This window comes from Ictalurus furcatus, chromosome 3, assembly GCF_023375685.1.
Source record: "Ictalurus furcatus strain D&B chromosome 3, Billie_1.0, whole genome shotgun sequence".
NCBI lineage: Eukaryota > Metazoa > Chordata > Actinopteri > Siluriformes > Ictaluridae > Ictalurus > Ictalurus furcatus.
This window is the reverse complement of record NC_071257.1, coordinates 12,728,110-12,751,976: the sequence shown is the minus strand read 5'-3', so window position 1 is coordinate 12,751,976 and position 23,867 is coordinate 12,728,110. Positions and strand designations below refer to the sequence as shown.

Below are 23,867 nucleotides of genomic sequence, written 5' to 3'. Positions count from 1 at the left end.
ATCTATGTCAAGGAGTGTTGAAGCTGTTCTGGCAGTTTGTGGTGGCCCAACTTCTTACTAAGTCACTTCAATGAAATTCATTTCAGTTTTTATTTTGTACTATGCTTAACAATGGACATTTACGTTCACAGCTTTACAGAAATCCAGACGTAGATCAACTTGATTAACTATGTTGTTTTTTCGTTTGTCACCCATCTTTATTGTGTACACACAGTTTATAAACTAGAAATAGATCAGAATATCAGCTTTCATTTCCTGATATTTACATCTAGATGTGTTAAAGTGATCAAAAATAATGGAAAGTTAGATAGCTCTGAACGTCTACTGTTGGTTTGAGACCTGGGTTTCATTTGTGAAGACTGCATTTGATGTTAAAACGGATAAATCTACATGAAGACTAGAGAGCTGTCTATGGGAGAAAATCAAGCCGTTTTGAATCTGAGAAAAGAGGAAGATTGGGCATAGCCAATACAACAGAAATGTCCTGAAAAAAAAAACAAAACCACTAGTGTACTAGCAAACAGACATGATGTGCGAAGAAAAACCTAAAATCAACTTAATGAGGGGGGGAAAGTGGAAGGTTTTAGAGTGGCCAAGTCAATCACCAGACCTTAACCCAGTTGAGCAACATTTCACCTCCTGAAGATGAGATTGAAGGGAGAAACCTCCTGAAACAAACAACAACTGAAAGAAGCTGTGCTACAAGCCTGGAAAAGCATCACAAAAGAAGAATGCAACAGTTTGGTGATGTCACTGGCTTGGTGCAGTTACTGCAAGCGAGGGATATGCAACCAAATATTAAGTGTTATTTACTTTAAATTACTTTAAGACTATCTAAAATACTTTTGCTCACCTAAACATCGAGTGGTCTGCCACTAAAGGTGTAAGTTGTTTAACACACCTGGATGTAAATATCAGGAAATGAAAGCTGAAATTCTGATGTATCGTCTTATATTCATCTTCATCTCAAACCGAAATGTCTTCGGTGTATAAGAAAAACCAGATTCATTTATTTATTTATTGCACTCCATTTGCATTTGCTGTTCCAATACTTTTGGAGGGGACTGTATGTATATGAAGAATTGCCTGCAAAATGATGATTTGAATACTAAACAAATCTTCCTTTTTTTTCTTTTTTTTTTTACCCATATACAGGGGTTTTAAATATGCAAATAAGTCAGACATAGGCATGCTAACAGAAAAGACAGGCTGAGAGAGAACCTGAGAAAAGAATATAGAATAGTAAAGACAGGAATCGAATGTGTATACTTCTTGTTAAGGAGGTACTTAGGTACTTATTTACAATATTTTAACTTCTGATCTGCGGCTAAACAGGAGAGAGACAATTTTCAGACATTTTCAGACAGGATGCAGATCCTCATAACCCCAGAATAGACAAAGCATGCAGAAAGGACGCTGAAAGGAAAAACCGGAAGCAGCCAGAATGGTGTAGAGTGAGTCCGAGAAACAATAGGTACTGTGTGAAAGACACCTGAGAGTTTTCCATGACCAGTGGAGCACTTCTCTATTACAGACTGAAACATGCAACCACACACACACACACACACACACACACACACACACACACACACACCTGCATAACATCCTCTTCCTGTTTCCTGCTTGCAGAGCGTTCTGTCCACAGGACGTGGTGGAAGAGGCTGTGCTCCTGCTGCTCATCACCGAGTCAATGGTGAGGGTCATTTTCACACTCCTCTCTCTGTCCCACTCTTTTTGTGCTGCTGTCCATTACTTATCCATTCCCTCCCTTTTCATGTTTATTTCAGTTGTGACAGCTACACATCCCTGACTAATAGTCTAGTGTAGTATTTAAAAGAAAAAAAAAACCTGTGTGTGCTATGCAGAATTTATGCTTTAGGATGGAAGGACCATATCACAGCGTACACTGGGTTAACGCCACTGTAATTTGCCTACTCACCGTACTTGAGGAAATTGTCAGCTTAAACAAAAATTTCTTTATCCTATTTCTTTAGCATATTATTGATCATATTCTATTAACTCAAATATTAAGGCCTGCAGCATTTGCAAACACACATCTGGAGAACATGCAGGGATCTTCTGCGTAGCTCAACATGCTCTTTTATTAAATATATTTACATTACTCCACTCATTAAACTGAATGTGCTGTCTGTCACACCAATGTAGGCCAGCGGTGAGGCAGTGATCAGCCGCACGCCAGAGCACAAGGAGGCACGTGAGGCCAGCATCCAGGATGCTTCCTCTGTGTATGACCTGCTCAGCATCGGCATGGCCAGGAGAGGGCAATATGCCATGCTGTCTGAGGTAAGTCTAACTCACAGCTCAGGGACAACCATCTAATACATGCCTGTGGGCACAAAAAGTGTGTTAGAGTCTTGATTTTCAGGGTCGATGTTTATGCTCGTGTGACTGTTCCTTTATTTGCTTTTCTTGTGTACCAGACGGTGCCTCTCTATTTCCTTTACTTTTATTCTTTCCGCCTTTTCCTCAGGCTGTGTTCGTTGTAGACCAAGTGCATTCCAGCCCTCTCAGGTGAATCCAGGAATATAGATAAAGAATCTTATTCTCACACAAATCGTCTAGCCACTTCATTCACTACTCATCTCATTGTGCATTGTTTATTTACTAACAGTGTGTTCAGTGCTTACTGTAAAGTGCTTAACATGCAGCCCTTTGGAACCCCAAGCTATTAAAATGGCATTAATTCTTCTAGTATGTGTACCATATTAAACAGAGCATTCATCTCATTATCATTTTCACAGCTACATCCACCCATATCATTAATGTATCTTTTATTATTGTATAATTGTTCATTTAAAGCTCCAATTAGGAATTTCGGACATACATCAATTCGTGTCAAGACAGTTTGGAATGTGGAAATGTAAAAAATCAGATCACATGTCAACTTTCAGGGCTAAATAATACCAAAACAATCAAATGAACAAACAAACAAACAAACAAAACAGGCTGATAAGTAATCTATTTTTTTTTTTTGATTTGATGATTTTCAGGAATCAAAGACACACTACAGTATACTGGACATTTCATAACAAACAACATGAGTTGAATATTTTTTTTTAAATCAGTAAGGAACATGGTGGCATAATTCTCTGTAATTAAGAGTATGACCCCTTTTTCATCTATAGTTTCAGTTCATTTGTCCACCTTTCATACTGTATATTTTGTTTTATATACTGTATTATCATTTATTGTTCCTGGTTGAGGATTTAACAAACTATATCATATGTATGGTTCTACCGTTTTACAATTCTTTCTATGTTAATTGTCAACATAATATACTGTAAATGTAATGCGTAACAATCTTATGTTGTATGTATGTGTGTCTGTGCCAGTGTTTGGAGCGGGCTATGAAGTTCTCCTTTAGTGAGTTTCATCTCTGGTACCAGCTGGGCTTGTCTCTCATGGCTAGTGGGAAGGTGAGATCTAAAACCAGACAAATCCAATCCAATTCCTTTAATACACAAGACACAGGCATATGCTGCATGCTGGAGATCTTCAAAACATATTTTTTTTCTTTTGCCTGTCACTAAAATGAATTAAAGAGCCTATATTTTACACTTACATGTTTTGTGCGTCAAATCTAAATCTGATTTCCTATAGCCTTAGACAGGCTGTTTATGTTACTGTGACTTTAATACTGATGTTGGAAAAACCGAAATTTCAGCCACTCCTTTGTGATGTCTGGAAAGTTATGCAACGATACATTTGTTTCTCAACCACCAGGAATGGCACATCAGGTTTAGCCATTTACCCTCAGATATTCTGCATGTCTAGCTCTACAACAACATGCTCTGGGCTAAATTGTCAGGCAGACAGTATGTAATTGTATTTATGGTAGTGACACATAAGCAATTTAAAATCTTCTGACCTTGCAGCATAGTTTCCATCTATAAACTGTATGAATTTAAGAGAGAACAGTAGGTCTTGTTTACATAGTACATCAAATTATTATTATTGTAAAGCAAGGAAAAATCTTGTTTTCCATAATATGGGTCCTTTAAGCCTGGTTTAAACAGATAACAGCCTTGCTGAAGTCAGACTACCATTTAGATAGATAGATAGAAACAAAAAGCTCACAATATACATGCACTTATGTGCACATGTATGTTTCTGTAGCTACAGTCATGTGAAAAAAATAAGTACACCTCATGGACATTGTTGGGTTTTGTTTCACATATTTGGACAAGCAAACATTTGATCCGCTTTGAAACAGTGCATATTAATAGATACTTATTGATACACTCTATCAAATGACACAAAAAATTGACATTTTGGGGTAATTTTCACAATTTAAATTAACTAAAAAACACATCAGTCACATGGAAAAAGTAAGTACAGCCCTACATTTATCACACCTTGAAATCCATAAAATTAGAATCAGGTGTTTAAGATTGTGTGCCAGTGATTAGAACTTGCTTAGGAAGTGCAGGTGGAACCTGACTTATTTATATCCCCCTCATATCTAGTGTCTGGTGTTCCCTTTGTCATTGAGATCTAAAGAGTTCTGTAAGGCCTTTAGAAAAAAAGGCTGTGGATGCCTATGAGTCTGGCAAGGGATTTATAAAGATCTCCAAATTATTTTAAATACATCATTCCACTGTAAGGAAAATAATTTACAAGTAACGCATATTTCAAATGTCTGCCAATTTGTCCAGGATCTATAATCAGAAAGAGATTGCACAAATTTGACCTGCATGGGAAGCATGCCAGAGAAAAGCCTTTGCAAGACTACAGTTTGCCAATGAGCATATAAGCAAAGATCAGGCCTTTTGGAATAATGTGCTCTGGACAGACGAATAAAAGATAGAGTCGTTTGGCCACAGTAACAGTAGACATGTTTGGCGCAGACCAAATACAGCTTTTCAGGAGAAGCACCTCATACCAACTGTGAAGCACGGTGGTGGAAATGTTATGGTTTGGGGTTGCTTCGCTGCCTCAGGGACTGGACAGCTTGCATTCATTTATTCAGCTATGACTTCTGCATCATATCAAAGAGTGCTTGAAGATAAGGTGAGGCCATCTGTTTGAAAGTTGAAACTGAACCGAATGTGGACCTTTCAACAGGATAATGATCCTAAGCACACTAGCAAATCCACCAAGGAATGGCTCAAATGTAGTCTTATGAAATGGCCTAGTCAAAGCCTGGATTTGAATCCCATTGAAGTGTTGTGGGGGGATTTGACACGTGCAGTACATGCAAGAAAACCCACAAACATCTTGCAACTGAAAGAATATTGCATGGAAGAGTGGTCAGAAATTCCAGCAAGCCTGGTGGACAATTATGCAAAACACCTACAAGAAGTTATTTCTGCTAAAGGGGGCAATACTAGCTTCTGAGGCCAAGGGTGTACTTACTTTTTCCACAGAAGAATGTCACATCTATTGATATTTCTGTTGAATAAATGATTGAAAATGTTAATTTTCCTTGTGGTTTTGTTCAAGTGTATCAACTTTATTAATAGGCACTGTTTCAAAGATCAAATGTTTGCTTTTCCAAATATTTCCATGGGGTGTACTTCTTTTTTCACGCGACTGTAATAGAGGCCAGGTGATATAAAATATTGTTATTGATGCTGATACTATTTTTTACAACTTCCCAGATAGTAATGCTCTACATCCACAGAGCATGAGGGATCACTGAATAGTTTGCTGAGCATGAAAAGGGATGTAAATCATGCTATGGCATTAAAAATCACCAGATGTCAACCAAATTGAACACTTATAGGAGATTTTGGATTTATCTGTTAGACAGCACTTTACTCCATCATCATTACACTAACTGACGGAATATTTTTTGGAAGAATGACGTTCATTCCTCTAGTACTGTTCCAGAGACTTGTAGAAAGGCTCTGAGTGCACATTGAGGCTGTGGCCCAGTGTGACCTTACACTTAAATAAATATGTAAATATGGCTGTATGTACATGGAAAACAAAATACTTTTAAATATACTATACTATTATAGTATACTGTACAAATATCATTGTATTTATTTTATAACAAGTCAATGCACTTGTTATACATGAACTCTCAAACAAGAGCAAATTTACAGTATTTACAGTACCTAAATAATATGAGAATTTTCTGTTTTTGGCAGCTATCGAATCATTTAAACAGTCTCATGAACAAGAAACTTTGATATTTTAACAGTGTTACAGGATTTCAAGAACACCATATAACATGGTGACAAAATGACCATTTTCCCCTAAAACAACCTCTAATAAAATATTTATGTAACTGTATGTTATGGAACAGAGCATTGATTGATTATTGACTGGCTCATGTAGACCCAAATTTTTATGTTATCCAGTTCTACGTGGAATCTTTTGTCTTTTCTTTTCAGTTATCAAATTATTCCTTACATGTAAATATACTAACTGAGCAGCACAATGCCACAACTAATTTTCTTCATTATTAGAGCCATGTGGTTTCCATATATAATGTGTTTTGCTGATATCAGCAAAACTGCAATTTCCTGATTTTATCAGTCAATCAACATATTGGCCAGGCCTCTGTATGAACCGGAAGAGTCCATTTCAGCAGCTGAAAGTGGAGAATAATGACAAAGTTTGATAAGGTCAATAAGGGTGGGTCTTTCACTGTCACTTTATGTTGCAGAATGAAGGTGCGGTGTCTGTGCTTAAAGAATGCGCCAGGATGAAACCTCAGGACCCCACACCACCACTGCTGGCAGCCAAAGTGTGCATTAACCAGCTGCACTGGGTAAACCACTAACACACACACACACAGAGAGAAAGACAGAGAGTAAATCCATGCTAGTATAATTTCTCTCTGCCACATAATAGGCATTATGTAAACAACCCTATGTAATGATGCCACGCAATTACACTGGTTTTAGTACAGTATCCTTTTTATATTTAGCACAAGCTCACCACAATGGAGAGCTTAATAAAGAACAGATTAGTTCATATCTGCTGACGGAGGAGAGAGCAGGACAGATATCTAGAGTACAAGACATAAGAAGCTTAACAGTGGCAGCAGACTCCAATTTAGACAAAGTGCATGAAGTAATGATTAATGCCAGGCTACTCCCGGATCAAAAACTAGAATTCTGCCACTGACATGTTAGACGTTCAACTAAGGACACAAAGGCAACCCCGGAATAGTGAATTAAGGCAGCACTTTGGTCATGCTTTGTCTAGAACCTCAATGTGAGTTGTTAGCCTGCTTTGATATGTAGCTGAAACATGGATCATTTTGCAATGTTGACATCACTGAATAATAAAGACATTTGTACGAGAGACGTGTATTTCTGTGTGCTTTATAGCTAGATGAAGCTGAGGCTCTTGCAAAAGGTGTGGTTGCTTTGGGTGAAGGAGCTGAGGAGTCTCTTGCCAGAGCACACCTGACCATAGGACTGTGTTATAGTCTACAAGCTTCAGATGGTAAATCTGTGTGTTTTCACTACAGTGATCTTCACTCTCTCAGTCTTTTCAGTCCAGACTTATTCTTCTGGCTCTACGTGCTCCCATTTTCCTTAACGTTGATTTTATGTCTGGCGTTTTGCCACTTATCTTGCAGTGATGCTGAAATGTGAACGAGATGAGTTCAACAAAAGAGCTCTACATGCACTTCAGACGTAAGTTTAATAAGTAAGAGTGATCCTTCTTTGCTTATTTGGCCGAAGAAGGATCGGGCAGCGGTAGCTCAGTGGTTAAGATGGTAGACTGCTGCTTGGAATGTCATGAGTTCAAATCCCAGCACTGCCACGCTGCCACTGTTGAGCCCTTGAGTAAGGCCCAACTGCTCAGTTGTATGAATGAGATAAATGTAAATCGATCTGGATAAGGGTGTCTACTAAATGCCACATGTAATGTATTTTTTTCACTCGTTAGTGTGTGTGTGTGTGTGTGTGTGTGTGTGTGTTTCCTCTTGTTCTCAGTGCTCATGCAATAGACCCCCAGGACCCTCAGATTGCCCTCTACCTTGCTCTTCAGCTGGCCTTAGTGCGACAGGTGAGGCATACATTCTGTCCAGGGTCATTTTCATGCTCTTTAATACAGCCAACCTTTTATAATACAATGTTTTCAACATTTTGGACAGTAACAATGTATCATGTCATGTTTTTATGGAAAATATTGTGTAAAGATGGCTAATCAATGTAATTTGAACAGTCATGTCATTTGAACAGTCACATAAAAAAAAAAGCAAATCTTATTAATATAAATCACTTTCTTTTATTATTATTATTTCTCAGTTAGCTCTACGTCTGCTTTATGGCTGCAGTTTTACTGCGTGGTCACTGATTGTGGTAATTTATGCTTGACAGATCCACATTGGTGCAAACAGGTGTGCAGTCAAAGTGACGTAATCATGGTTATTGTGGTAATGCTTTGGTGCTGCGTGGCCAGCCATAATGCAGTTCAAACAGCCACTCTGTACAACAATACAGCAATATGTATATTAGTGTTGCATCAAGTAACATTCCCATCGCACATACAGCAGTAATTTTGCTCAACTGCCATGGAAACATTATTTGGAAATGCACCGTTTCTCTTTCTCTCTGAAAGGTGTCGTCAGCAATGGAGCCTCTGCAGTTGGCACTGAATCTACGCAATGATGACCTGCACTCCTTACATCTACTGGTGCTTCTTCTTAGTGCTCAGAAACACTACCAGCATGCCCTCGACACACTCAACCTCACCCTCAGCCAGTACCACGACAACTTCAAGTATGTGTGTTAATTCTAGCTGAGGGTGCATACATCTATAACTATAACTACTATAATCACATATCAGGTCATTCGGTTTACAATGACTACAGTGTATAAAGATATTTATTCGTGGAGTACTACAATTTAGATTGCTAAGCACAGAGCTTAGAATAACATTGTTCTCCCTTACAGAGCATGCATACTGTCTAAGAGTTTCCATTGTTTACAACAAAACAACTAGAGCAGCAAAACTGGTGTTATTGGATAACCATCTATTTGGTGTTAGCTGTTGATCTCTAGCACCACCCTTTAAAAAAATTTTAAAAAACAAGATGTTGAATAGGACATTGTTGTTCTACGGCCACATAGTGAATTGCCAGCAAACAGGTTTTTTCATGTTTGTCCTTGAGCAACCTAATGACTAGAATACTACTCTGTGCAGGGCCATGGTCTGTTTGGTGTTACAGTGTCTTGATCCAGGTAGTGTGTGTGTATTTGTGTATCTGGAAGGATAACCTGATTTCAGTAGTGTCTCACTGGCTCCACATAGGAAATCCAGATCCTTATTCGAAAGGTCAGTTGTGGTGAATGGAGTTTGGATAGACAGATGCTGTTTTAAAGATTAGTTTAGCTGCAGAGAGGATGATAATATACCAAAATCCTGAGTATGGTCTAGGGTGTTTACTGGACTTTGAATTTCAAGAAGTGACAAAGAGACATGATGACAGACTTTCCTCATTGTAAACTACCATGACAACACAAGGCAGGCTGGTATAATCAGTTTTTGTTTTTGAAAGGGCGGTAAGCAAAGGATTCCCCCAAAATGTAGCCGTCCAAAACAAAAGTAATGAAAGCAGGATCTCAGGTTGAAACCCTCCAGAGTCTCTCTCTCCTGTGCCAGTGTGAGTCACTTCTTCCTTTCCAAACACTTACTGTTCTCTAGGGGCAGATGTAGTGCCTTTTCACTGGTTAGCAGGTGGTGATGAGCGATTATGGAACAATGATTACTAAGTCTGTAACAGTAGGGGGCCTTTACGAGTGGAAACTACAACATGATGTTGCTTTGGTCGAAGTCAGTGATTCATCAGTGGTTACCATAGTGTCAGGAGTTGCAAACAGTTTCACTAGAGCTAATAGAGAAATATTAGCCTTACTGTTGTTCTCATAGCACTGGTATTTCCATGCTCTGCACATTTTAGCCATGTGGGGTCACTGTTGTTCTCTAGGGTTACAGAGGGACAAAGAGTGACAGGATGACAAAGGCAGGAAGTAAGTAGGCCTAATGTACAATGCCAATACTCTATAGAGGAATATTGAAGACACTGTAAAGGAGTGTTTAAAACACTATATAGGAATATAACAGAATCTATAGAGGAAAATGTAGTACTCTATACAGGAATATTGCCTACTCTATAGAGGAATATTTAGGACTCCGTATAGCAGAGATGGAAACTCGAGTCCGTGGCTTGGACTCGAGTCACACTTAAGACTTAAGACTCGTGAACAACTGACTTGAGACTTGACTTGGACTTGAAGACAGAGACTCGTGAAAAACACAAGTCATTTTGGTTTGGCATTCCCAATTATGTTCTCTCTTTACTGCTCCACATGACAGCATCAAACACCACATTTTTCTATTCATTCCTCATTCTTTCATACAATATCAGTATGTGCTGCAGCAGCAAATATCACAACAATTCATCTCTAAACACACCAAGCAAGCATTATTATATGCATGTGTGACGCATCTGAAGGCACGTGTTCATCACCCGTTGGAAAAGTGCTGTTATATAAATGAACAACAAACAATAACAATATAGCCAAGTCTTGTGATAATCTTCATGTCATTTAATCTGAAAAGCCATCAATTAATCCAAAGGAAAGCTGCGGTGTTACACAGCTGTCAGGGGCTTGCTTGCTTGTAATAGCTGCCATATGCATATATAATATCCAAGTTTACCAAGTTAAATTTCATCAATACACGGGGGTTTTGTTACCGCCGGCACTCATTGGAAGACTACCAATGGGTAACCATCATTGCTTGAGAGCTACAGCAAACTACGGCAACTCAAATAGCTCAAAATACACAGGACGTTGGCATTTTGCACTAAATGACAAACAAAAGTAATATCTTTCCTGAATTTCCTGTGAATGTTCTGTTTTCTTGTAATTATAGGGAGAACTTTTGGATCAAATGTAATAGTTTGAAAGTAATAGTTTTTTGATTAATGATTTAATTTTCAATTAATGATTTAAGTAAAACCCTGTGTGCTTTATTAGACAGTTTTGAATAAATGAACAAGACATTCTTTAGAAGTAATGTTTTAATATTTAAAAATTGATTTAAGCTCATACACTGTTAATTACAATAACTAGCTGAAAGAACTATTGCTGAAATAGAACAAAGACTTGAGACTTGACTTGGACTCCACCTCAGAAACTTGAGAAATGACTTGGACTCCACCTCAGAGACTTGAGACTTGACTTTGACTCCACCTCAGAGACTTGAGACTTGACTTTGACTCCACCTCAAAGACTTGAGACTTGACTTGGACTCCACCTCAGAGACTTGAGACTTGACTTGGACTCCACCTCAGAGACTTGAGACTGGACTTGGACTCTACCTCAGAGACTTGAGACTTGACTTGGACTCTACCTCAGAGACTTGACTTTGACTCCACCTCAAAGACTTGAGACTTGACTTGGACTCCACCTCAGAGACTTGAGAGTTGACTTTGACTCCACCTCAAAGACTTGAGACTTGACTTGGACTCCACCTCAGAGACTTGAGACTTGACTTGGACTCCACCTCAGAGACTTGAGACTGGACTTGGACTAAACCTCAGAGACTTGAGACTTGACTTGGACTCCACCTCAGAGACTTGAGACTTGACTTGGACTCCACCTCAAAGACTTGAGACTTGACTTGGACTCCACCTCAGAAACTTGAGACGGGACTTGAACCCCACCTCAGAGACTTGACTTGGATCACACCTCAGAGACTTGAAACTTGACTTGGACTTGGGCCTCAGGGGCATGTAAACATGTCTGCTGTATAGTAATATGCAGGATGCTACAGAGAAGAATTCAGGACAACTAAGTAATATTGAAGATTGTATAAAGGAATATCAAGTACGCTATAAATTCATATTCAGGACACTACAGAGGAATATGGATGACTGTATAGAAAAATATTTAAAGCTGCAGTATTGAACTTTTTTTGGTTAAAAATGAACAAAAATCAATTGTTGAGCAAGTACATAAAAATAAGTGTTCAAAATGGTCTCCTTACCTTACCGTGATTCGCGACAGTAAGCTTATAATAATGATTTATAATTTGAACTGTCGGTTCGGATTTCGCGGGAAATGTCAGTTTGACGCCATTGTCTTTGCATGGTTACGTCACGTCCGTAAACAGAAAGAAGAGCCAGCTACTATATCACATGTGCAGGGGCTGAGGAGGGTGGAGTGTTTTTAGCTTGATCTTACAACAGTTGCTTAGAATTTAAACTCGTCATCTAGATGGCTGCTTTTTTTAGTTTTTTAGTTTTTAGTTTTAGTTTAGTTTTTTAGTTTTTTTAGTTTTTTAGTTTTTTTAGACGGCAATCATCGATGCCATCTGGGGAATCAGCTGTTGTCAAAACCAAGAAACCACGACCTGCGGCGAGCCTGCAGTCAAAAAGGGAAAGCAACAGAGCCCGTGCTAAAACGAGAATAAATATCGGAATGACTATTGAGGTGTGGAGACAATTCTGAGATCTGAAGGGAATGAAGACTGACGTAAAGACTGGCTTTTTTTTTTCTGTTGAACAGGTAAGATATTTCAGTGGCTCAGTAGGTATCTAGCTAACATTAGCGCACTTGTTTGCTTGATTCAGCTAGGTATTGAGTTTCCTTTTTTTGTGGTAAATTCCACTTATGTTGGCACCCTGTCCAGGGTGTACCCGGCCTTGTCCCCCATGCTCCCTGCGATAGGCTCCAGGTTTCCCCGTGACCCTGAAGGAAGGATAAGCGGTATAGAAGATGGATGGATAGATGGATTGCACTTATGTTCCGCTAGATATGAGAGGGAGCAACTTGCCTCTACTCCAAGAAAACTGTATCTGCCGCCACCTCAGTTGTCAAGGATTGGAGCTAATATTCAACCCAGACCAATATCTCAAACCATCAGATTCAGTGCCAAAGCACAACCCACATAAAAAAAATAACTCTGCAAGTAACTTGCAATTTTATGTTTCAAACAGAGATGGCGATAGAGAGGCAAAAGTTCAGTACTGCAGCTTTAAGACACCATAAATGAATATTCAGGAATCTATAGAGGAATACTGAAATATTTAAAGGAGCATTCAGGCTTCTTAAGAGAAATATTCAGGACGCTATAGAAGAATATTTAGGACTGTATAGAGGAATATTGAGGACTATTTAAAGGTGTATTCAGGATTCTATAGAAGAATATTCAGTACTCTATAGAAGAATATTTAGGACTGTATAGAGGAATATTCAGAATTCTTCAGATGAATATTTCATATTCTCTGTTGAAATATTTATCTTTTTCAAGCAAAGATTTTACACAAGAACATTAAACTCATAGTAATACATATACTCCCCTATATGGACTCACTGGGTCTTGAAAATAAAAGTTTTTATAAATGTTTTCTTCCTTTACTTTCTTTACATTTGTTTGCCCCGTGGTAGTCCTCTCAGCCCTTGGTAATCTGAAGTGTGAACCGGGCTGTGTTTGCTGTGTTCTGTGTGAGCCCAGGCTACAGCCGTCCCCACTCATATCATATAGCTCATATCACATGACTTCTATGACACCGAGCTCAACCAGGTACACCATGACTGGCAGATCAGGTTTTGTTTCGCAGGATCACTTTCCCTCTCTATCGACACGAAACTCAACCCCAACTACATATAACCTTATAGACACTAATATACACATACATGTACAATGCAAAGTCTAAGTGATTAGATACTTTTTTGTTTTCTGGCTCTCCGATCCTGTCATATGACTTTGTATATGACTATGGGCATAGTGAAGATTTTATTCATTCAGAACTATGGATTTGCTGTGACAAGGCACTTTAACATTAATGTACATAACATTAATATCATCTGTGAAATCATTCATCATCACGCAAGTTTAGAAAAACACATGGAGAGATACATTCATGCTGTTTTGAACATCTACTCATTTAAAATACCAACTTATTCTATCTCCCACACAGTACCTTTGTCCTATATGTCTGTTTATCTATCTATCTATATATCTATCTATTTTATGTTCTTCTACTGCACATGCCATGCTTGTGTTAACCGATGCTCTGAATACACACCCCTCTCCATATATGGCCCCAACCACCCACTGATCAGCTGCCAGGGAGGCATGCTTTAGTGGGCGTATGGTCCTTTGCTGCCGCAGTGTTGCTGTCAGCAGAAGCACTACAGGCAGTTTTACACACTCCAGGCAGCAGCAGCGGCACCCACACATGTACTCATCGTATTAGCACAGCTGAAGAGCTCATGCCCTTAAACATATCAATGTGTAGCGGTTTTACGCTGACATGACTCACTGGTCTTATGTGTCCGGCTGACTCGTCATCAGTCTATTTTATTAAAATGTTTGTGTGTGTGTTGCAGCCTGCTGTTTACTAAAGTGAAATTAGAGGAGGCTTTATTTGGTCCAGCTGTAGCTCTGCAGACATGCAAGGAAATGCTACACTTGTGGCAGAATCGCTACGATTTTGCCCGGCTAAGGTAAATGTGTGTACGTGTTTCAGTGATTGTAAAGCAGCTGCTCAGTGGAAAAAAGCAGTGGTATGAAGCCAACTTTATTGTTTCAGTGAGACTGATGACAGCAGCAGTATTCCTCCTCCTGAGCCAGGCCCATTAAGCAGAAAGCCCAGCGGCCTACATCTCACACTACCAGATTTTCAGGAGACAGAAACCGGTCTGTATTATTGTGTTGTGTGTGAATGTGGGTGGTGGATCAGCATCTACTGACCTATATGTTTATGTGCCTACTGAACATGATCTTATCTAGGACTGTGTGTGTGTGTGTGTGTGTGTGTCTAATTGTCGTGTATTAGGCTCTCAGAGTGCTCCATCCCTGGCTGTGTCTCGGCTGGAGCAGGCCATGTCGGAAGTGTCTGCAATCAGCTCTACCCAGAGACATGGCCCCGCCCACATTTGGACCACTCTGGAGCGCATCTGGCTGCAGGCAGGTAAAGAAATCATGACTGCTGCCTGGCAATCAGTCATACAACAGAAACTTGAGAAGTCAAGTCAGGCCATTCATGGAAGACTATTATAGTCACTAATCACTAGATTAAAATACACTAATGTATAGAGTGCCTTCAAGTTTTATAATGCTATAATGATAAATTAATGTAAATATCCAAATAATAATTGGCATTAGTGCAGATCATGTAGCTCTGTGTACCCATGAAATAACCCATATTTGTATGCAGCTGTGTATGAAGTGCATTCTCCCAGGGCTTCAGCTCACAGTGTCTATGCCCTCTCATTTCCATTCCCAACATTCCTCTGGCTTGGGCTCATTTCCTGCCTGTAATGGGCCACCATTTAATTTTTTTTTTTTTTTTTTTGCAAAAGCAGAAAAACCCAAATAGAGATCAGTGAGTGACAGAGCCAGGATGAGGTAATACAGGAGCTACACTAAAGGCATTGCTCAATTCATCTAGACCAGTGTATTATATTTAGAGAAATGAAAGCACTTCCTTACTGATCAGTCACAACTGTAACATGCCAGCCATTACATCCGCATTTTTCCCATCCTTGGTTTTTCTGAGCTTGAGTTGACTAACCCTGGAAAAATATGCAGTGACGTAGATTGAGCTTCATTTATTCCAGAATTGTGTTGTATAGAATACCAAATAGTTTTACTTTAAAGAAATGGCTCATTTGTTAGTTCTGTTATTAAATATCCCCTTATATTTAAAGAATCTCAAAGTTTTTAACACACACACACTCTTTTAATGGCATGCGGTTATGTGGTGGTGGCCAGTGATGAAGGAGAGTGCAGATGTCTGGGGTATCCCTTGCTTATGGCTTTATTTAGACATAACGATGAAAACCCTATATTGTTTTATATGTCTATGTCTGCATTCGCTATGTGATCACCATCCCATTGTAAAATGTCCAAACATTTTATCAGATTTAAAACAAACATCAAATAAATGTTACATGTATTATGTTCCATAATTGAAGCAGTTGTTTATGAGCTACAAGTGCAGTAACATTTTACTTGAAGGGAACCTACATCAGGTCTTTTTAACATTCATAGGCATTGGATAAATCTTAAAAGTAATGCTATCAGTGGTTAGCACTGTTGCCTCGCAACTGCGGGGTTTGGGGTTTGAATCCCATCTCTGCCCTGTGTGCTCAGGATCGGTATGTTCTCCCCATGCTTTGGGGCTTTCCTCCTGGTATGCCGGTTTACTCCCCAAGTTCAAAGACGTGTGTTGTAGGCTAATTGTCATTTCCAAACTGTCCATAGTGTGTGAATGTGTGTGCAGTTTTGCCCTGCAATGGGTTGGCACAATCCAGGGTGTCCCCTGCCTTGTGACTTTTTTTGATAGGCGTCAGGCTCCCCCGCGACCTTGCGTAGGATAAGCGGTACAGAAAATGGATGGATGGATGTGAAACAGAGAAGAGAGAGAACACTTTATAGACTTCTTTGTACTTCTTGAATGTGCTGTTAGTAAAGACAAAGAACTTCCAACAAAAAGTTTTAAAATGACTGTAGCACTTTATTTAAGTACTCCAATGTAGGCACTCTACAAACAGTCAACAAACCATCTATATACTATCAACAACCTGTCAGCTGACTGGCCTCAACCCGCCTATTAACTAACTCTATACACATCAGCAGTTTATGTCTGTTTATGTTTAGTACATAGTCTATGGTCACATTTATAGACACTCTATAGACACTAAACTATCAACATGTCCCTTTTTTCTTTCACTTTATTTAGATGGTCCAGTTTATGAGTGTTGATGATTAGTAGAACATCTATACAGTAGGCTACAAACTCATCTATCCTAGTCCTATCACAATTTCAAATTCAGTTCATGTTGACTATATGTTGACTTTATGACATGTTGCTGAAAGGTTGTTAAACATCATTTCATATGTTGTTGAGAATGAGTTGATATGCTTCGTGACGGTGTATAGAATTGCAAAGTATATATTGGACTAGCCAAATAAAGTGTTACCAGACCATTTGGTACTACTTATATTTATTATATTCAGGTTGCATCCATTACTCATTATTGATATAACAGATCACCTATTGTGTGTGTGTGTGTGTGTGTGTGTGTGTGTGTGTGTGTGGTGTAGGGGAGCTGTTCATGGCTGATGGACGGCTGAAGGAGGCTCAGTTCTGTGTGCAGGAGGCAGGATCATTGTTCCCCACCTCACACTCGGTGCTGCTGCTGAGGGGCCGACTCGCTGAACGCAGAGGCAATGATACTGAGGCCAAGAGCCTGTATGATGAAGCCCTGGCTATCAACCCCACAGGACACCACATACTAATCCATCTAGTGAGGAACTATTTCTCTCTCACTCACTCTCTCTCTCTCTCTCTCTCTGTCTCTCTCTCCTTCGTGCACACACACATCATACATCCCATTATATCGTGGCCAAAATACTTTCTTCTGTTTCTGTTCTGGTCCACAAGTGTACATTGATTCCTTACCCTGGGATAGTTATAAAGTAGATCCAGGTCACAATTTTCACAGCCTTGCATCAATGCTACTCTTACTGTGTAACAGTACTGGAATGTAACCATGACAACCATTATAAATAACAGTTTAGGCTAGGTGTGTACTATGTTATACTACACTATTGTCTTGCTATCATGTTGGTAAATAACATACATTAGAAAATTAATTGTCATGGATTTTAAAATAAGTTTTAATTTATACATTGGGAGGACTGGGAGGAAACACGACACAATTCAGACCGATGCTCTGTCTGCTGTTTCAAATCATTTAGCTGTTTGTAACAAAATATTCAAAACATTTGTAAGTGGCCATGGTGTAAGCGAGATAGCGCCTGACTGTCCTGATATCAGGACATAGTAAACCACTCTGCTTCACGTCGTCGTGGTTTTGCCCCAGGCCTTATTTTCATGTATTGGGACACGTTGGATGTTATCTCTCACACATCAAGGTCTAATGTCACAGGCACTCATGTCATGTGTTTGCACACCCATATTATCAGCACACACATGGACATGTTCCCTATGTCCCAACTACACATATGCAAGATTCCCACCCTGTGCTGTTCCCCACATTGCTCCATCATGCTCCATCGCATGTCTCTACGAATCTGAGGTAATATTCACACCAAAACAGATTTATGTTCATGAAATATGAGAGTTTGTGACACGCTTAACACCACTGGTGGTGTCATTTGACACATCTGTGATGCTATCTACAGTGTAAATAAAAACAGTTGAACTGTTTAGCAGCTGTTGAATCAAATCATAAAGTGAATTTCAGAGAAAATGCAGCATCTGAGCCACTGTGATCGTATTGTCAATTGTGAAAAAACGGCTTTTTTTTTAGTCTTTTTTTTTTTCTTTTACGATTCTCATGTGCTAATTCCAAAATTTTGCATGAGATACTCAAAAATAACTGATTCATGTAACTGTCAGAGTAACATACGTCCTGCTCACGTTGCTTATGACGTAAATCACTTCTGGTTTCATAGTATCACTGAGAGCATCACAGTATGAACTGCGAATTCAAGTGTTGTGAATATACTACACTTGCTGTGTAGCGTGTGGAGGCTGCAGCTGCAGCCCACATGGAGTAGGTGAGCTAACATTAGCGCTTCCTCCACTCGTTGTGACTCCATAATGTCAAGGTCTTCATTAGTCAGTGCTGGAGTAAGCGCTGCCGAAGCCAGGCCATTTTCTCCCTATATTTGGCCAATCAGAGCACATTTCCTTGCTATTTCTGGAGAACAGGCGTACTCTGTCAATCCCCAGAGGTAATAGAAACCTGAATCGCTGCCAGCTTGCTCTGCCGAGCATCATGTGCGATGTGTCTTCATTACGAATCAACAGCAGTGTTGGGCTCATAATAGCGAAGGAAGCAGCTGTATTGCCTCTTCAGCTCAGCGATTTCTAGCAAATAGTGAAATTCAGTGCATTCCAGCATTAGCCTCCTGGTTTTTGGAGTGGGAGTACTGCTCAGATATCACTTGGCTTTTACAAGTGCCCAACTACAAATACTAAGAGAATGATTCAACATGTCTGTGAGTCGGCAGAACGCCATCAAATTTTCCTCCCTCCTTGCTAATAGCTATGCTAGTTAGAGGAAAATGTCTGAAGGGCAAACATACAAGCGCTGCAGTAAAGCATTTCATTGTACTTAAGTAGTTTCAAATGTTGTCGTCTGGGCTGTCAGGCTGGAGACGGATCTCCAACCTAGTCAAATCCGTGAAATTCTTTTTGCAGAAAGGCATTTGCGAGTGCTTGACATGAATCAGAAGCACACAAAGCTGTAATGCTGTTATTTCATATATTATATAATAACTTTAAAAAAAAAAATTATCCTGGGGTACTGATTCACACAGTCCATAGGGTTTTATTTACACTACAGATACCATGCTTTAGGGCCTTTTGAAAGATTCTTTTCCATGCCTATATGGATTATAGGTGCATGTGTGTGTGTGTGACTCATTGCTTTTATAGCTGATCGATTTAAACTCAGTGAAACTCTCCACCATCATGTCATATGAGTTTAACCACGTCAGATCAGCCATGCTGCCTCACTGCACCTTAGTGTGACTCAGCACTGTTTCTCTGTCGTCCTGCTCATTGCACACACACACATACACTCACACACCCCATCTCAGACAAGCAAAGTCTCTCCTTCTTGCTCTCTCACTCTGGATGGGGTCGGCACTGAGCTGATTAGATAATGCAAATACATTATTTATAACACTTCACTCCTTCTCAGGCCGTTATGGGATTGCCTAGCAACTGGGGGATTGTATTTCACCACCAAGAGGTCTGCTAATGAGGGAGAGATAGCGGGACTGAGAAGTGTATGAGTGTTGCTAGTGTGTGTTCTTTTATATGCACGGTTATTGGTGTGCATGTCCACATATGTTTGTGTGTGTGTGTGTGTGTTTTCCCTCCGCTGTTCTGTAATAGCTGGTGAGCATGGCATGGGTCATGGCAGCTGTGCCACTCAGGGATCAGGTCAGCATGCAGCCGGATTAGCACATTCAGATGCAAGTTGCACAATCGCAGCATTCATCCTCACCATGTGCCAATGACTCGATAAACACCAACACAGCACACTGGCTGAACGCTCCCTGCCTTACGTCCCTCCCCTTCATGCTCTGTCAATGTTCTAAGTACCAGAGTGGCTTCAAAACAGAGCTTTAACATGCTTAATGCATAGAGGGGATTTCATGTATCACAGAGGGCTTAATGTGGATTCAGACTTGTTGTATTGAGTAGCCCAATCATATACTAAATAAAGCATTTTTAAATGCCTAAACATGACACTGGAACCAGCTCACATGCATTTCCTTATGCAAATATTCCAAACAAGCAGATCAGCATTGCAAACACTGGTTGATTTTAGAGCAACCACAGAACAAAAATACTACTAACAACTATTAAATCTGACTTATAGGCTATCATATGGGGTTTATCATATGATTAATATTTCAGCTTTAAGAGTGTGTTGATGTTGTTGTATAAACGATTTCTGCCTTTCATATCTGAAATAGAAGACGAATCCATTTGTTGTTCTACTACTTGTAAGTATATTTTTGAAGAGGCATCAGAACATGACAAGAGGAGACAGTGGCCATTAATGCACTGCTTCACTACAACCCTGTTCGGAGAACATCAGCTCTTAGAACAATACAGAGCAGCACCAATCCTGTCATCGTTCTCTGTTGTGTCAACAGGCCTTGGTCAGCATGCCGTACTGGTTTATAGGGGTGGGACTGTGTATAGTAAACTGCAGGAACCCCTTTTCACAAACTTGATAATAAGCCTGTACTTGCTCTGCCTCTCCTATCTCTTTTCCTCCCTCCCCCCACCACCAGGAGTTACTCTCTTCTACTCTCAGCTTTTGAAGTGCCCGCATAATCAGGAGCCGTCTGTTGCCACTGAGAAATAGCAGAGCTCTGTGTGTGTGTCTCTTGTGCTATCCATCTCTCTCTTGGCCTTATATTATTGTGCATATTATTGTGCATGCTTTAGCGTGTGTGTGTGTGCTTGCCTGTGTGTGTGTATGACATGGGGGATGGTGTAAATGCGGGTGGATTGCAGTGGGTAGATGAGTCTGTTGCTGGAGGAGTGAGAGAAGTTATGCACAACATAAACTCATACGCACACATACACAACTACACATGTAGCACATTCATACAGCTACACTTACACACCCGTGCTCATGTTCATGTGCTTTTATAATATGCTTTCTCCAAATGTCAAGTCTACTGTCTCCTTCAGAGTATATGGGAAGAGACAGAGCGAAAAAGAAAAAAGGGGCAGTGGATACTCTTTTTTTCACAGTAATGAGTGTGCAGCTTTAGCAATTCAGTATTAACAGCATTGAATATTTATGTTTAATAGTCCTGTCAGGAGCATCATTACTTGACTCAGAAAACAATTTCCTGCACCATGCAGATGACCTGATTCTGCAGTCCGCCACCAAATAGGTGCTGCATTAGAGCCGAGATAGTCCTTGCTGCAGAAAGTCCAGGGGTTGGAGCCGGACCTGCTCCAAAATCTCCTATAACTCTAACCCCTAAACCTACAACACACTTATCAACACATGTCCAGCCTTATACACACCCTTTGGATTTTTGGTTCAACTCTACCCAAATAGGAGAAGCTAGATCAGGTCTGACTCCACCCCCTGGACCTTTGGCTCTGCAGCAGGAGGTATTTGAAGAGGCTGGATCAACTGTGATTCACGACGGACACACAGCAAGTATAGAGCAAATGGTTCTTTATCAGCAGTACTCAGTGTCGCACATGGAACCGTGAGATACCCACACAAATATATTCAGTGACAGAGTTAATCAGGAAGTGTAAGAAGGTGAGAAATGTAGAGAAAGTGAGCAAGCAGGCTCTCCGGAGGGTATCATATCTACATTTCAATTCAAATACTTGTGTGAGTATAACTGCATAACATGTTTTAGTATGTGTAAATGAGTGTATGTTGAATTTAGCTGAAATTATGTGGTTGTCTCTTATTGTATGTTTGAAGAATCAAACAGACAGGTCATGCTGATTTTAACACATCTCCACAAACACACACACCAAACACGCATATACACACACTGATTCAAATACCGGTCTCCTCTCTGTGTCTAGGGGAAGTTGTTGGTGCGTATGGGCCGGGTGGGTTTAGGAGAGAAGGTGTTACGGGAAGCCGTGCAGACCCACAGTCTGGCCCATGAAGCATGGAGTGGCCTAGGGGAGGCGCTGCAAAGCCACGGCAGCGCTCAGGCCCCAGACTGCTTCCTCACGGCCCTGGAGCTGGAGTCCAGCTGTCCCATCAGGCCTTTCACCATCATCCCCCGAGAGCTGTGAGAGCAGATCCCCAGCAAGTCTCTCACACATACACTATTTCATGTAATAGTTTCAGTCTCTGGTTTTGTAATAAGAAAACACTTGTCTAAACGTACCGATTGTAGGTGCTGTAAACAGGTTATGGGTTTAGTATCTTAGTTATGTTAATCAGAAATTATACAAGAATTTGTAATCACACTTTAAACAAATGCACGTTGTACAACAACCGCTCTTTCCTCATGTCCACACACATTTCAAATTCCAAAATGGAAATAATCCAGCAGACATACAGCTTGCCATACCAAAGAAGACGTGATGCACTGTATAACAGTACTGTATCACACACACACATACACAGCCTGCTAAATCAAATATATAAAACATGCATATGACAATCACTAGGTCACTTTATTGTTTGTATTTTAGACGTGGATGTTAATCCTTTCTATAAAGAGTGATTCTAAGACCACTGTATGTGTGTGTAATTTGTTCCCTGACAGTGTGTGTACTGTAATTCAAGTGCTGCAGCATGGTGCTGTCTTGTGTAATATTCCCAGTGCTGCTGTAAACTGTAATCCCCATTTACTTTCTGCAAGGCTGCTGTGGTTGCCTAGCAGCCAGCCCCTTATTCGAGTTACTGGGGAGACTGGGAGAGTTTCAAGTGTATGGGTCTTCCAGCACTGAGGGATTTTAGAAAAAGGGAGAGAAAAAAAAACAAAAACGCAGCTCTTTTTTTTCTTCGATGCACATGCTCAGGCTGTTAACGAAAAAGAGGAATGTGTGGCAGATGAAGGAATTCTGTTATGTAAGAGCTGTAAGTGGGTTTCTTAAAGCAGAATGGTTTCTGTCCTCTTAAACACTGAACATGATGTATAAAGCAAAAGAAGGGCCTGAAGGGCAATAGGTCTGTCATGCAGTGTTTGTTATATGCTACCAGTTAGGATTTTCACCCCCTGGTTAGAAACTACAGTATATTTTTTTCTGGTGTACCGTCCATGCTGTTCACTTGAAGCAGGCCTTCTCTCTCTCTCTCTCTCTCTCTCGCTCTCTCTCTCTCTCACTCTCTCTCTCGTTCTCTCTCCTTTTCTTTCTGTCTCTTTTTTTCTCTCTCTTTTCTCTCTCTCTCTCTCTCTCTCTCTCTCTCGCTCCCCTTGGTTTACATGTACATTCACACATTCTATTTTCTCCCACTTTCTTTACCTCTCTCTCACTCTCTTGCTTCTCCCCTTAGTTAGGGGAGATGAATGGTCGAAAAACAGCCGTGGTCATGGAGTGTGATGTATTGGGCCACATGGGGCGGTCATGACAGCAGCTAGTAAAAGGAGACAGATAAATGAATTGCATGGCCTGCCACTTTGACATCAGCTGATGGTTAGGCAGCACCATTCATCGCCTTCACTGTCTGAATAATTAGGCAGGATAGGCTGGCAGATCACTGCAACATCCCTGCGCGTTTCCCTCTTCACACAGCTTCTCCCCAGAGAGAAGGACAACACAGATGATTGGGCAGGAGAGATGGGAGGGTTTTGCGCCTGAATTCTTTTTGATGTTAGAAACAGGATGTTCTTACTTAATCACTTAATAACACAAAAGCCCA

The 23,867-nt window shown here is 40.2% G+C and overlaps 1 protein-coding gene across 1 annotated transcript in view; it reads left to right on the top strand.

The window, feature by feature from the left end:
- The window catches only part of ttc7a (tetratricopeptide repeat domain 7A), a 38,535-nt gene extending 15,799 nt beyond the window's left edge, over positions 1-22,736 (top strand). Inside the window, exons 8-20 of the mRNA XM_053620813.1 lie at positions 1,630-1,693; positions 2,167-2,304; positions 3,354-3,437; positions 6,638-6,742; positions 7,308-7,425; positions 7,562-7,619; positions 7,923-7,995; positions 8,551-8,711; positions 14,334-14,450; positions 14,537-14,643; positions 14,783-14,917; positions 17,056-17,258; positions 22,073-22,736. Coding sequence (XP_053476788.1) covers positions 1,630-1,693; positions 2,167-2,304; positions 3,354-3,437; positions 6,638-6,742; positions 7,308-7,425; positions 7,562-7,619; positions 7,923-7,995; positions 8,551-8,711; positions 14,334-14,450; positions 14,537-14,643; positions 14,783-14,917; positions 17,056-17,258; positions 22,073-22,291 — 1,582 coding nt within the window. The 3' untranslated portion in view covers positions 22,292-22,736. The remainder of the gene's footprint in view (positions 1-1,629; positions 1,694-2,166; positions 2,305-3,353; positions 3,438-6,637; positions 6,743-7,307; positions 7,426-7,561; positions 7,620-7,922; positions 7,996-8,550; positions 8,712-14,333; positions 14,451-14,536; positions 14,644-14,782; positions 14,918-17,055; positions 17,259-22,072) is intronic.
- The last annotated feature ends 1,131 nt before the right edge of the window (positions 22,737-23,867 follow it).